This window comes from Silene latifolia, chromosome 3 (assembly GCF_048544455.1).
Source record: "Silene latifolia isolate original U9 population chromosome 3, ASM4854445v1, whole genome shotgun sequence".
NCBI lineage: Eukaryota > Viridiplantae > Streptophyta > Magnoliopsida > Caryophyllales > Caryophyllaceae > Silene > Silene latifolia.
Window position 1 is genome coordinate 23,905,967 of NC_133528.1, and position 12,385 is coordinate 23,918,351.

General features: G+C 37.7%; 1 protein-coding gene across 1 annotated transcript; it reads right to left on the minus strand.

Moving 5' to 3' along the window:
• Nucleotides 1–745: 745 nt before the first annotated feature.
• LOC141647396 (T-complex protein 1 subunit gamma) lies at nucleotides 746–8,814 on the minus strand. Its single transcript, XM_074455548.1, has 13 exons — nucleotides 8,572–8,814; nucleotides 7,715–7,776; nucleotides 7,307–7,379; nucleotides 6,679–6,746; nucleotides 6,515–6,584; nucleotides 6,345–6,413; nucleotides 6,191–6,262; nucleotides 6,017–6,090; nucleotides 2,526–3,188; nucleotides 2,249–2,374; nucleotides 2,059–2,163; nucleotides 1,900–1,974; nucleotides 746–1,233 (listed from the first exon to the last, which is right to left on the minus strand). The coding sequence occupies exons 1-13, from the start codon at nucleotides 8,594–8,596 to the stop codon at nucleotides 1,048–1,050; spliced, it is 1,668 nt and encodes a 555-aa protein (XP_074311649.1). The 5' UTR covers nucleotides 8,597–8,814; the 3' UTR covers nucleotides 746–1,047.
• Between the last annotated feature and the right edge of the window lie 3,571 nt (nucleotides 8,815–12,385).

Sequence of the window (12,385 nt, forward strand, 5' to 3'; positions counted from 1 at the left end):
TATGAATCATTTCTTTACGTTTTCGTTTTAAATAAGAGAGTAAGTTATTTTTTATCCTCGTGTTCAATTTATTTTGTCTTTTTCTATCTATTTCCCTGTCTTCGTGACAGATACAAAGGTAAACAAATATTGGTATGTAATAACTACCATCTACACTCTCCGTCCCAATCATTCGTCGGTATTTCTTCTCCTCATGTGATGTACAGAGTATCACAGCATGGTCGGCAGCGAATACAATATCTTTGACATCACATGGATGATACCAAATGTACCATTATTTCTTGTCTCTACTCTACTAAGTAGTACTAATCTTCCAAACTGAGGAATAAATTGATGATCAACAAACGGCCAAAGCAGCATAAATGGTATGCCGTATGCGTCTTCACTCCAGATGCCAAGTAAAGGACAACGGCATAACGCTCCATATCCTTGATCATGTTACTATGGCCAAATAGGCCAATGGGGTACCATAATACAGTTGCAATATTCAATTATTTTAAAATAATGCTCACTAATAAATAACTTTTCAAATTAACATAATAAAAGAGTGTATATAAAAAATGGATCAAGTAGACTTGGAAAAAAAAAACATTTCAATATCGCTCAAAAGCGCTAAATCGCTTGGCAGCTAGCCATTCATCGGTTAAATGAACTGCAGATGGTGGTGGTAGTGCAACTAGTACTTTTTGGGCTGAAAATGGAATGAATTAACAGTGACCCACAACCTAGAAACAAATCAAAGAAATAGAAAGAACCAAGGAATAATTGAAATATGTTATGGATCACACAACAAATATCCACTTCTAATCTAAACTTATAATCCCAATACCAACGATTTTAAGCTACATTAAGGCTAAGGCAAAATGCAAACAGAAATAAAATGAAAACATTCGGTCAGCAAACACAACTCGATAGTTAAAGACCCTTCTACGAGGGTCACTCCAAAATTATAGCTTCACAAAGCCCACTCAGCTGCCAACATGGCAACATAACAGATACTTGCCTAACGCACAAACTAGCAGCTACAGTCCTCATAACTCACAGTTCTCATTCCGGAATCATTTGTTCGTTGTCAGCATCATCGGCTTGCTCAATCTGCGGCTTTTGAGGACCTGCTCCTGGAGCCTGCTTCTTTTTTATTCCACTTACAATATCATCTATTCTGAGAAGCATGCAAGCTGATTCAATGGCGGTTTTGAATGTTTGAGCCTTGACAGTGTATGAATCCCAAATCTGAAACATGAGGACAATCGTAGAAGAACAGTCAAAATGAAGCTGAAAATTTGATCGTTATTGTAGTGCATAAATCGCCACCAAAGCGATGTTGCAATACGTATATACTAAGCCGACTGCCACTACATGTTAGTCTGCTGCCTGCTAGGAGTGAATAAGCGCATGCTCTTAGCTAATTCAATTTCTCGGGATCATTTGTAAGTCAAAGGCATGATAGCAGTGACCCCGCGATAGCCTACGAACATGTATCCTAAGCCGTGGTAAATGACTGTAGCCAGAAACTAGGAAAGGCAAAAATACAGAACCCATTTGCCACTGCAATCTAGGCATGAATTTAATTTCTTAGGATCATTTGCTGAGAACTACTCCCTCCGTCTCAACAGATTCTTTAAGTTTGCATTTTCACATTTGTCGAGGTGCATTTTACACCATCAATATCTTTCATTTTGCATTGATAAAAAATTGATATGCTTAATGTATTCACAAAGACGAGAATATTTTCCCTTATAGATTGTCGAGAATATTAAAGATTCTCTTGAGTTGTGAATAGTGTCCAAAAGCAAATGTAAAGAATCTGTTGAGACGGAGGGAGTATAATAGAAGTGACCCCTCATTTACTCCATAGTTCTAATTACTCCATAGTAGTAAGAGAGAAGAGGCCCAAACCTTCTTTTCTTTCATGTCGGCAATTTCACCAGAGTTTCCATCAATGCCGACCCAAGCATTTTCACCGTTTGCATGCTGCAAATTTCGAGAAAGTCAGCTATCGCATCTTTATAATCATAAAGCACACAACAGCTGGAAAAGTGATAACAAAGTGCAAACCTTTCCTCGCAAAGCGGTCATAGTTCTAATCACATTGACACCACAGTTCTGAGCTAATGTACGTGGTATAGCTTCAAAAGCTAAAGCAGCTGCTTCATACGGCCACTGTTGAACAATCAAAAAAGGAAAGATTAAAAAGTGTAGCTAGACTAAGGCCCTAATTTCTGAGATAAAAAAAAATGGAATTTGCCTTTTCTATGCCTTCAATGGATCCGCTCTTTTGCTTCAAAGTTGCAGATACAGTCAGCTCAGTGGCGCCTCCTCCAGGAACAAGTTTTGGATTTTTTATAATATTTCTTGCCACACACATTGCATCCTGTACGAGATCACACATTGGTTGATTAAACTAACGCCGCAATAAAAAGCCATAAATCCTAACATGAACCATCTTAAATATCTCGTAAACATAATTAATAGGTTAAATTAAATATCAGTTACACAATCTGTGCACCGAGTTCAAAACCAACCTGAAGATTTCTTTCCACTTCATTCAAAAGATCCTTGCTAGCACCCCTCAATAACACAGTACAAGCTTTCGGATCTTCGCAGTCAACGATAAAAGTAAAAAAATCATCACCAATTTTCTTGACCTCAAAAAGGCCAGCACCAGTTCCAACGTCGGATTCTTGAAGTTCATCAGGCCTATTTACAATGACAGCCCCAGTTGCCTTGGCTATTCTATTATTGTCCGTCTTCCTCAATCTCCTGATTGCACTGACACCAGCTTTGCTTAAATAATGAGAAGCCAAATCACTAAGCCCTTTCTCAGTAATAACCACATCTGGCTTAAACTTTAATATCTGAGCACACATGTCCTGAATGAACTCTTCTTCCATTCTTAGTAGGGTTTCCCAATCTTCTTCTCTTACTATCTCAGCATTTGTTTGGTTTTCACCTTTCTTGTACTCAACAGGACAGTCAAGAAGAATGATTCGCGGATTAACAATCCTCCGCCTCATTTTCCCTGGAGAAACTATATCCTTGTTGATCATCACTCCCCTAAGCACCTGTGAATCTTCTAACTGGCCACCTGGGACTTTCTCGACTTTAATATACTTCTTGATATCCACCTCTCGTAGCCCTTGACCCAAGTCCACACCAACCATTGCAGTGGCATCAATTGCCAAATCCTGCACGAAATAGAGGGAAAAGTTGAGGATATTCTTTTAAAGTACTCAATTAACGAAAAAACATCAATAATTAAATGTCTGAGAGTGCCCCGTAAGATGCAGGCTGGACAATAGGAAATAGTATACTTCCCCTCTTAAAAGAACATCATATGTGAGGTCTAATTTGTTCACACTTGGTCATGTTCTACTTTTGGCATTGTTAATGAAACAGAAACAGACCTTAAACTAGAGGGAGGTTGGTTGTAATTCGATGACTCAAAAGTTATTCACCAAAAATGGCCGAACCAGATATGTTAATGTGAGATCATTTCTTAGTTTGATAATGCGCAAGGCGCACCGAGTCGCTAAGGAGCCAAGGCGAAGGCGCGCCCCTTTTTGCGCAACAATAGCTTTTTTAGGAGTTTTCAAGTTGGCTAACATGTGAAGGGGTAAAGTTAGAAATAATGGGGAAAAGAAATGGTGAGCCTTGTCTAAAAGATATGAAAAGTGCATACTAATTGCATAGTTGGGTGAGCGGTGAGCCTTGTCTAAAAGGCGCACCCAAAGCGCGCTTTTTTAATAACTTTTTTCTTTTTATCACCCATAAATTACTAATATCGCCCGTGTAAAAGACTAAAATACCCTCACATCACCCCTTCCCCGTCTACCACGTATTCTCATTGTTCAACCCTCCATTTTCATTCCTTACTTTCATCCTATTTTATTTTACTTCAAAAACAACTACAGTAATTTACATCCAAACGACATAATTTTGAGAATCAAGGTAAATTGCTCACTCTGTTTTTTAATACCGTTGTCAATTGTAATTACCGTTACTAGAACGCTCATCAACTCAACCCCGACAATGAACCGCCGCAACTTGGATTGAAGGACCGTGAGTTGATCAATTCAATGAAATTGCCAACGATTTATCACAAATACGAAGGAGAATCTAATAAGATTAATACGAAATGTAATTGACCCAAGGGTGAATTTATCGATTAAATTAAAGTAACACTAATTAATACGGAGTAAATGCTTCTCAGGACAAAGAGAAGGAGGAGGCGAGGGTTCGCGCGCCATTGACAAACCACCCGTGCTTCTATCGTGCGGTTAACACGAGTGCACCAAAGCCCTGTCGTGTGTAACACACGAAAATGTAAAGGTGTTGTCGTGCGTATCACACGAACCAACCGTGGAGCCGTCCCTTGCTCTACAGGATTGTTCTCACCATCGGTTAGGATAGATCGGCGTCAACCGGGGTGTAGCTTAGAAGAGTAGTAAGGGTTTGCACCACCATGTAAAGGATAGAACGAATGCTACGTTTAAAGATTATAAAGCCGTCTTTTTGGAATTGATATGTTAATTAAGAAGACATGATACAAGTTTGGAACTGCTAAATGGCCAAAGTTATCTATGTTTCTGTCTCTTTTTTCTTTAAGAATTGCTTTGTATTTGATGTTTCGGTATAGTTTATCTGATTTGTATTATTTTAATGTTTCTCATCTATTTCCAAACGAAACTCACGATTAATCTCCATAATTCGACTTGCTTTCTCAAACACTAATCTTAGTGATGGCCAAGAGATTAAATAATACTAGGGGTAAAATTGGAAAGTTTGTGCTAAAGTTGGGCGATATTTAGTAAAACTCGTGCGATATAAAGCAGCACCCTTTTTAAACCAAGGATCACTTAATACAGAATTCATCATATGTTGCCTTTTACTATGGCGTGGTAAGTTATTAAAAAAATTCAAAATTGAATATTTAAAGTGTACACACTATTTTTTAATCATCTAATATATACCTATGCTCGACTAACAGCTCTTAAATGTGAGCTCCTAGATGTAACTGCAAAAAATCCCATTAAGATTTTTGGTTATGATAGGAAAAGGTTCAATAAATGTATTGACTATTGCATTTGGGCCCAAGAATCTAAGATGAACTTTGTTAGGCTCTCTCACAAACAGAAAACTAAGCTAAAACGCTTACTTGAGTGGTGACGGAAATACATAAGAAATATTCAATGAACGCTAGCAAAGAAATGAAGAAGTGAAAAGCTCAAAAGCAGAACTCCAAAATCAGACTAAAACCCCTCTCCTACAGATCCAATCCTACAGTCACTCCACTGACACTCCAGTGACTGGAGATCCATAAGACCCTAACCCCTTTTTGACTTAGAGATCGGCGTCTTTTGAACCTTCAAGAACTAAAATCCTGATTCATCTCGTTGAGCTTATGGCTCTAGAATGGATTAAGAACTGATACCAAGCCTTAAACATTTTCACAGAGCAGGAGTATCGATTTGTAAGTCGGGGAATGCATTCAAAGGGAGAAGAGGAGGAAGCAGGCGGAGAGAAGTGGAAGGAGCATTACACAGGGAAACACAGAGTCACAATCCAGTAAAAACTAAGGTGGTGTTGTTTGGTTGCCCTTTAAGAAATGTACAAATTGTAATTCATGTGATTTTTACAAAATGTTGGGTTGCTTGGTTACCATAAACCACATGAATTGCAGTTACCTAGGAACTGCAGACTGCAATTCCTCCAATATGGAGGAAGTTGCTTACATGGGACCCTTACGTTAAGTGAAAATTCCTACATGAATTTCAATTCATGTATTCAACCAAATTAGATTTTTCCAATTCATATGAAATCAAACGTAAGGACATAACTAAATATCTCATTCAGTTAAACAGGGAAGTTGGAGAAAGATAATGAGCAATTATTTGAAAATAACTGCATGAGCAGGAGCAGCAGCAGCAGCAAAGACTTAAGTGGGCGTTTAAGAGGATAATCATTAGAGTTGTTTAGAAAGCAGGAAAAAAAAAAAAAAAAAAAGACGACTCACAGCGATCAAGTCTCCAAACTGGCTCGTGAACTTTGTGCCGATACAGCTCTTAACCAGCCCCAAAATTGTGTCTCCTGCAGAAACCCTCAAAAAGCATGACTCAGAACTACAGTCCTATGGCAGTAAACAAAAACTTCTAACCAAGTAGAGATATGACCCGAAATAGGAACTTACGGTCCCTAACGTCAATGGACATCGCAATCTTGTCTAGAGCTGCCACAGCATCTTCAAGGGCTTTGGTGTAGGCTGTGTAAATACGTTTTCAGTTTAACTACCGAGAACCATAAGAATTAGGTGAGAAAATAAATAAGAAGGAAGCCCACAAAACCTCGGCATATAACAGTTGGGTGATAATTCTTGTCAATGAAGTCTTCGGCAACGTGAAGCATCTCCCCCGCTGCAAAACAATTCCAATCCATGAATTACTATGCATTCATACATTTCTTGCTATCATAGTCAAAATCTATTAAGAGTAGGCTTTCCCAAATTAGTGCTTACCAAGAATAATTACAGAGGTAGTTCCATCTCCGACTTCTTCATCTTGAGTCCGACTGAGTTCAATCATTGACTATTAAACAAGACAGGATTGCATGTTAAAAGGACTGGAAAACAAGTGTACAGGTTTTTCCTTTATAAGAGAGTGTTAAGGGAAAAGAGCATGCCTTAGCAGCTGGGTGAGCAAGATCTAACTCACGCAAGATAGCATTCCCATCATTAGTGACGACTATGCCTATAACCGCCAGCAGAACAAGAATAAATCAGATTCAAAGGCCAATATATGTGTCAATGATGGAAACAAATACGGACGAAAACAAACTTGTTAAACCATAATCTAACAGGCCAACAGGTTACTTCCGAATTTGGCTTTCTCTAATACATGTGATAGGCACGTCTATAAGCAGAAGCAACCGCAAATTCATAGCCAATAAACCAAAGATTAATCAAAAGGAACTGCATTCTTCCTTTAAAGTAAGATACAGACTACGCAATGGCAATCGATAATAGAGTTCACCTAGTCAATACTAAGAAAAAGAGCATAGCTACGTGGAATAAGATATATGAACTCCCCTGTCCCATCCAATTCTTTGAAATTACTCTGTATTCCATTTGTGCGTTATTCTTCAAATTGCGCCATTTCTATTTAAGGCATGTTTTTAAGGAATAAAAGCTACTCTACTTTATTGGTGAGACCCACATCTCTGTGTAAAAAACCAAAGGGGCCATTTCCAAAAAATTGGAGGAACTAATTCAGATTTTCTAACAGGAATAAAGCCAATAAAAATATATCACCTCCAGCTGCATCAAGAAGCATCTTTAACATTGAACGTGGACCCAACGTTGTGCGAATTACGTCAGCGACAGACTGTCAAGAATGAAGAGTACAAAGCAAATATGGATTCAGAATTGAAAGATTCAAACATAATTCAACCCGTCAAAATAAGTAGGTTATGGATCTTGATAAGCACAAGATCCAAAGTTCAAATGTAAGGTAACAGAGAGAGAAAACAAGCTTGAGAAGAAACAATCATGAAGTTTTTAAAGTAGCTCACTCTAGGTAGCGCTCACGTACATCCCTCAAACTAAATTATTGGCATTTCCCAACGGCAGGGGTATCAATAGAAAATTTGATCAAATTTCTAAGCAAAACAATCGCTACCCCATGTTGCCCACCTAGAGTAAGGGGAAATAATTCCTCACCTTTCCTGCACGAATGTTAGCATGATGGACCTTGGTACCAGATTCCCGTTTAGTAGAATCCTCTGCAATTGAAACCAAACAAAGAATATCAACAAAACAAATAAATATTAACAATATCCACAACGAACAATCCAGAGGCATAACTTAACAACCACACCACCACCCAAATAATCTCGCGAAAAATGCAACTACTCGACTCTCAAACATCCATAATATCACCAAAAGGCGCACAACTCTTTTTCCTTCTCTAACTACTATTGCCTATACATTATTTCAAACGGCATAACACAGATTCACGATTCTAAATTTGAACAGAGCACTTTAACGTCAAGACAGACACCTTGATTATAAATTTAAATCAAAAATCGGACAACTTGAGACCGAAAAGCCGAAATTAAGTTCAAAAGATGTAGTACATTACCTCATCTAGCTGCACAGGTATAACAAAGTAACCTACTAACTAATCTAAATACAAAAAATTGTAGTAATACTAAACTCAACCAATTAGGTTTACCGCGATAAATTAGAAACTAAATCGAAAACACAAGATCTCAAATCGCCTAACTAAAAAAAACACACAGTAAAAACGAAAACTAAAATCAGATCTTAGAAGCAAAAACTATAGTTCATCGCATAAATTGAAGCACATAATTAACGACGCTAATGAAACAAATCGTTCTGCATTGCTGAAAATCAAGTAAAACCCTAAGTATAGATGTACGATATAGATTGATGATAAAATTGAAGAAAAACAACAAATAATCATTAAAATAGTAATAATAACAAAAATCAAAGGCATAAAATGAAGATTTAGTGAAAAGAACAGTGTAGAGAGAGAAGGAGAAGGAGGAGCGTACTGAGAACGATCATAGGAGAGTTCATGGCTGCCCAGGAGTTCTAGAGAGAGAAAGTGAGAGGGAGAAGACGAAGGTGAAGAAGTTAGGTTTTTGATTTGGGAGTTAGGAGGGAACGGAACAAGGGTTTTGAGACTTCTGTTCTTTTTGGTTTGCTTTGCTATGCTAGTTTTCTCTAGAGTCGCCTAAATGCCCTCTATGCAGGAAAAATAAATAAATGATCGGAGCAGAGCGGAGAGATTATATATCGGAGACTCCGTAATTATTTTTTTATGTATATATTTAAGATGGCTTAATTAAAATTTATAGAGTATATTTTTACATAATATTTTTACTTGGGAGGGAAGGAAAGGGCTTTTGATTTTTTTGGATCGTTGCTTTATTCTAAAGTGTGCTATTAAATGAAAACCCTAGAAGTAAAACCGTTTGGGAATCTATGGGAGGAGCTGTTCAAAATCTTAAAACTCGCCCCTTTAAAACAATAAGAAATACGTAGTACATTATAGAATTTATTTTAAACAAAATCACCTTCTTTGTAAGCTAAAATAATAAGGCTAAATAGCTACTTAAAGTTAAAGATAGCGGCTGCGGTTCCCTTGTTATCCACAAAAAAAAAAAAGATTAAAAGGATAATGAAGTTTAAAAAGTATAAAAAGTATTGGCTCAAATTCTTTAGTTGATTCACATTATAAATTAAAGTAAAATATTTAAAAAAATATATAGATAGCCGTAGATCTCAGAGTTGTTAGGAAGAAATACGAAGACATGAAAGAAATAGGTGAAGACATTATTAATAACTGATAACATGCCGTGAATGGCTAGACCGTACTTTTTGCACGTCTCTTTAGAATAGCAAACGGCATTTAAGGGCCCCTAAATCTCGAGGACATGTTTCGTTGCATGCACCACTTGAACGCTCTTAAATAAGGTCTGCCTATAAGCACTATAAGAGTTTTAGACTCGCATTAAAAGTTACTCTCATCGTCTCATAGAGAAAGTAGTGGTTAATTATAACAACCCGATCCACCACCGTTGTAACACACCCTCAATAAGATGGGATGTTTACCTTTAGACCATTATTTGTTCTCACTTAAGCCTTAAAGAACAAGGCTTTATTACTAAGTGATTAGTGAAATCTTTTATAAACATATCACAACCTCTTTATTTTCCCCATGACAACGTTCTTGTCTATAACTTGGGGTGTGATGAGTCATAATTATATACATATTTATGCCTCCCCTTAATTGCTTTTGATACGATTTTCGTGCTAGTTTATAGCATTTACATGCCTTTTAAGTTAGAATGTCGATACTTCCGCCTTTTGATGTTTGATGCAAGAATGATGCATTTGAGGAGCAAAGGAATGAAATGAGCATCGCGGAGTGGGCATGAAGGGATACACGAAGCATGGCACGAGAATCCATAAGAATGAAGGAAGAGAAGTTAAGAAGAAAACACGAAGAAAAGAGCTTCTTATTACAAGTGCCTACTTTGAAGAGCCATATATCGAGTTCTACAATAGATTTTTCAAGTGATTCCAATTGGAGGTGAAAGTTTATCTTCTTATCTTTCCAACGCCGCAAAAATCGCTTGTTTCTGACAAGTAATGAAGAAATGGCGATCGTTTGAAGTTCAGTGCGCGAAGCAGGAAATTGGTGCCTCGATCGAGTCAACCTTGGCTCGATCGAGGAACTTCATGCTCGATCGAGTCACTCTCGACTCGATCGAGGAACCAACCTAATCAATAAACTTTGCAATGTCGAGAGTTGGATGTTCTTGAACTTTGGTGCCTCGATCGAGCCAGGCCTGGCTCGATCGAGGAAGTGGTTCCTCGATCGAGTCCACCTTGGCTCGATAGAGGAACCTTCCAGTTTTATAATTCCCGCAACTTTCCTTAAGTCGGTTATGACTACTATAAATACCAAAACTCGTACCCTAGGTTATGGATGCCTTATTTTACATAGGTTTAGTATAGCTACCTTAGAAAACTCTCTCAAATAATTAGTTTAGTTTAATTATTGTTCGGATCTATTGCCTTTATTTACGGTATTATTGTTTTAATGTTTCTTCAATTATTATTTCAATTACTTGTTTATCTTTATTATTGTTCATCATGTTTTCCATTACTATTATTGTTATTCTTTGTATTATGCGTAGCTAATTTCCTCATCTAGGATGAAGGGGATCTAGGTTAATTAAAAGGAGAAAATTGATTAATTGCTAGGGAAATCATATAAGTTGTCGTTTGATTATTGTTCTTATTCTAGTTAATTAACTTAGGCCTGAGTTGTTAATTAGTGTAGCGAATTAATCCTTTCACCGACCGGGTTAGAATTAATACAGGCTGCGATAATCAAATAGATTGTATCTAATTATAGCGACCGCATGTTAGAATCGATCTAAAGGGCATAATAGAGTCGACCGATCTTATGACCTTAGACAGCTTGACAGATCTAGTAATTGATTAATAGACCCCATATAATTGACCTAGTGAACCGGAAATCCTAGACCTTTAATATTATTGTTATTTGCCCTTTAAATTACTTGCAATTAGTTGGTTAGCATACAAACAAAACAAACCCCCACAAATGGTTACTTTAAGACAGATTTAAATATAAACAAACTAGATAATCACCGCCTCCCTGTGGATTCGACCCTGACTTACCGCTAGCTATTTTGTTAGTAGTAGTTTAGGTTTACTTTGATTAAGGTGATACGATTTTAGCCTTATCAAATTTGGCGTCGTTGCCGGGGAGGCAACAATTGTTCTGTTTGTTTCTGTTTATTTTTGTCTTTTGTTTCAGGGAACTTCAGTTCCTTGAGACAGTTTTATCTTTTCTTGTTGTTTTCGTGTATGCCTGGTCTAACGGGTTAGAGATCCTACCATTTGATCCCGAGCGGAAAAGACTTTTCGCTACTGACGAAAATTTCAAAGAGAAGTAAGTCAAGTGGAAGACTTGAGTACACTTGACTACGAGCGGTATACTTTCATGAGAAGACTCGTCCTTAGAAGAGGACACACTTATTTTTCGTAGTTGTGACTTCTACAACACCAAAGATGCCTACATTAGCAAGTCACTCCGAACCCACGGTTGATTCTATTCCTAAAGGTTTCAAGCTCCCTACCGCTGATAAGGGAACTTTTGAGATCAAGCCTTCTTACATAAGCTTGATAGAGAGGAATTTATTTGGAGGAAAATCAGGAGAGGACCCTGCAAAGCATATGGAGAAATTCGTTACTTATTCTTTGTTCTATTCCTTTTGATTTGGGGTGTCTCAAGATCAGGTCAAGCAAACTCTCTTCCCTTTTTCTTTGAGAGATGATGCAGCTGAGTGGTTAAGGGACTTAGACATGGAGACCGACGCAATTACCAACTGGACTTCTCTAGCTCTTGCATTCTACAAGAGGTATTTTCCACCACAAAAAACTAATGCATTGAGAAGTCAGATTACAAGTTTTAAGCAAGGTCCTACTGAGGATTTTAATGAAGCATGGATACGGTTCAAAAGACTAGTGCGGTCCGTCCCTCACCATGGTTTTGAGATTTGGTTCCTTTGCAACCAGTTTTACAACGGGTTGTATGATGATCATAGAGCTTTACTTGATTCTGCCGCCAATGGGAGATTCCAAGATAACACCAATGATGGTAATGCTTGGAAGTTGATTGATCAGATAGCTACTCACACAGCTGAGTATGGTAACCCTAGGGGAAGTAAGAGAGGAAGTGGCTCAGATAGTGCGGTTGCGGCACAGTTGGAAGCCATACTGGCTCAAATAGCTGAATTGAAGACTACTCAGTCTTTGGGTAAGCAAGAG

Excerpts from the sequence above, each read along its gene's own strand:
- LOC141647396 (XM_074455548.1), bottom strand. The coding sequence starts at position 8,596 with ATGAACTCTCCTATGATCGTTCTCA. Across the intron at positions 6,263-6,344 it reads CCCAACTGTTATATGCCGAG|CCTACACCAAAGCCCTTGAA; the intron begins GTTTTGTGGGCT and ends GTATTTACACAG. Across the intron at positions 6,091-6,190 it reads GTCCATTGACGTTAGGGACC|GAGACACAATTTTGGGGCTG; the intron begins GTAAGTTCCTAT and ends GGGTTTCTGCAG.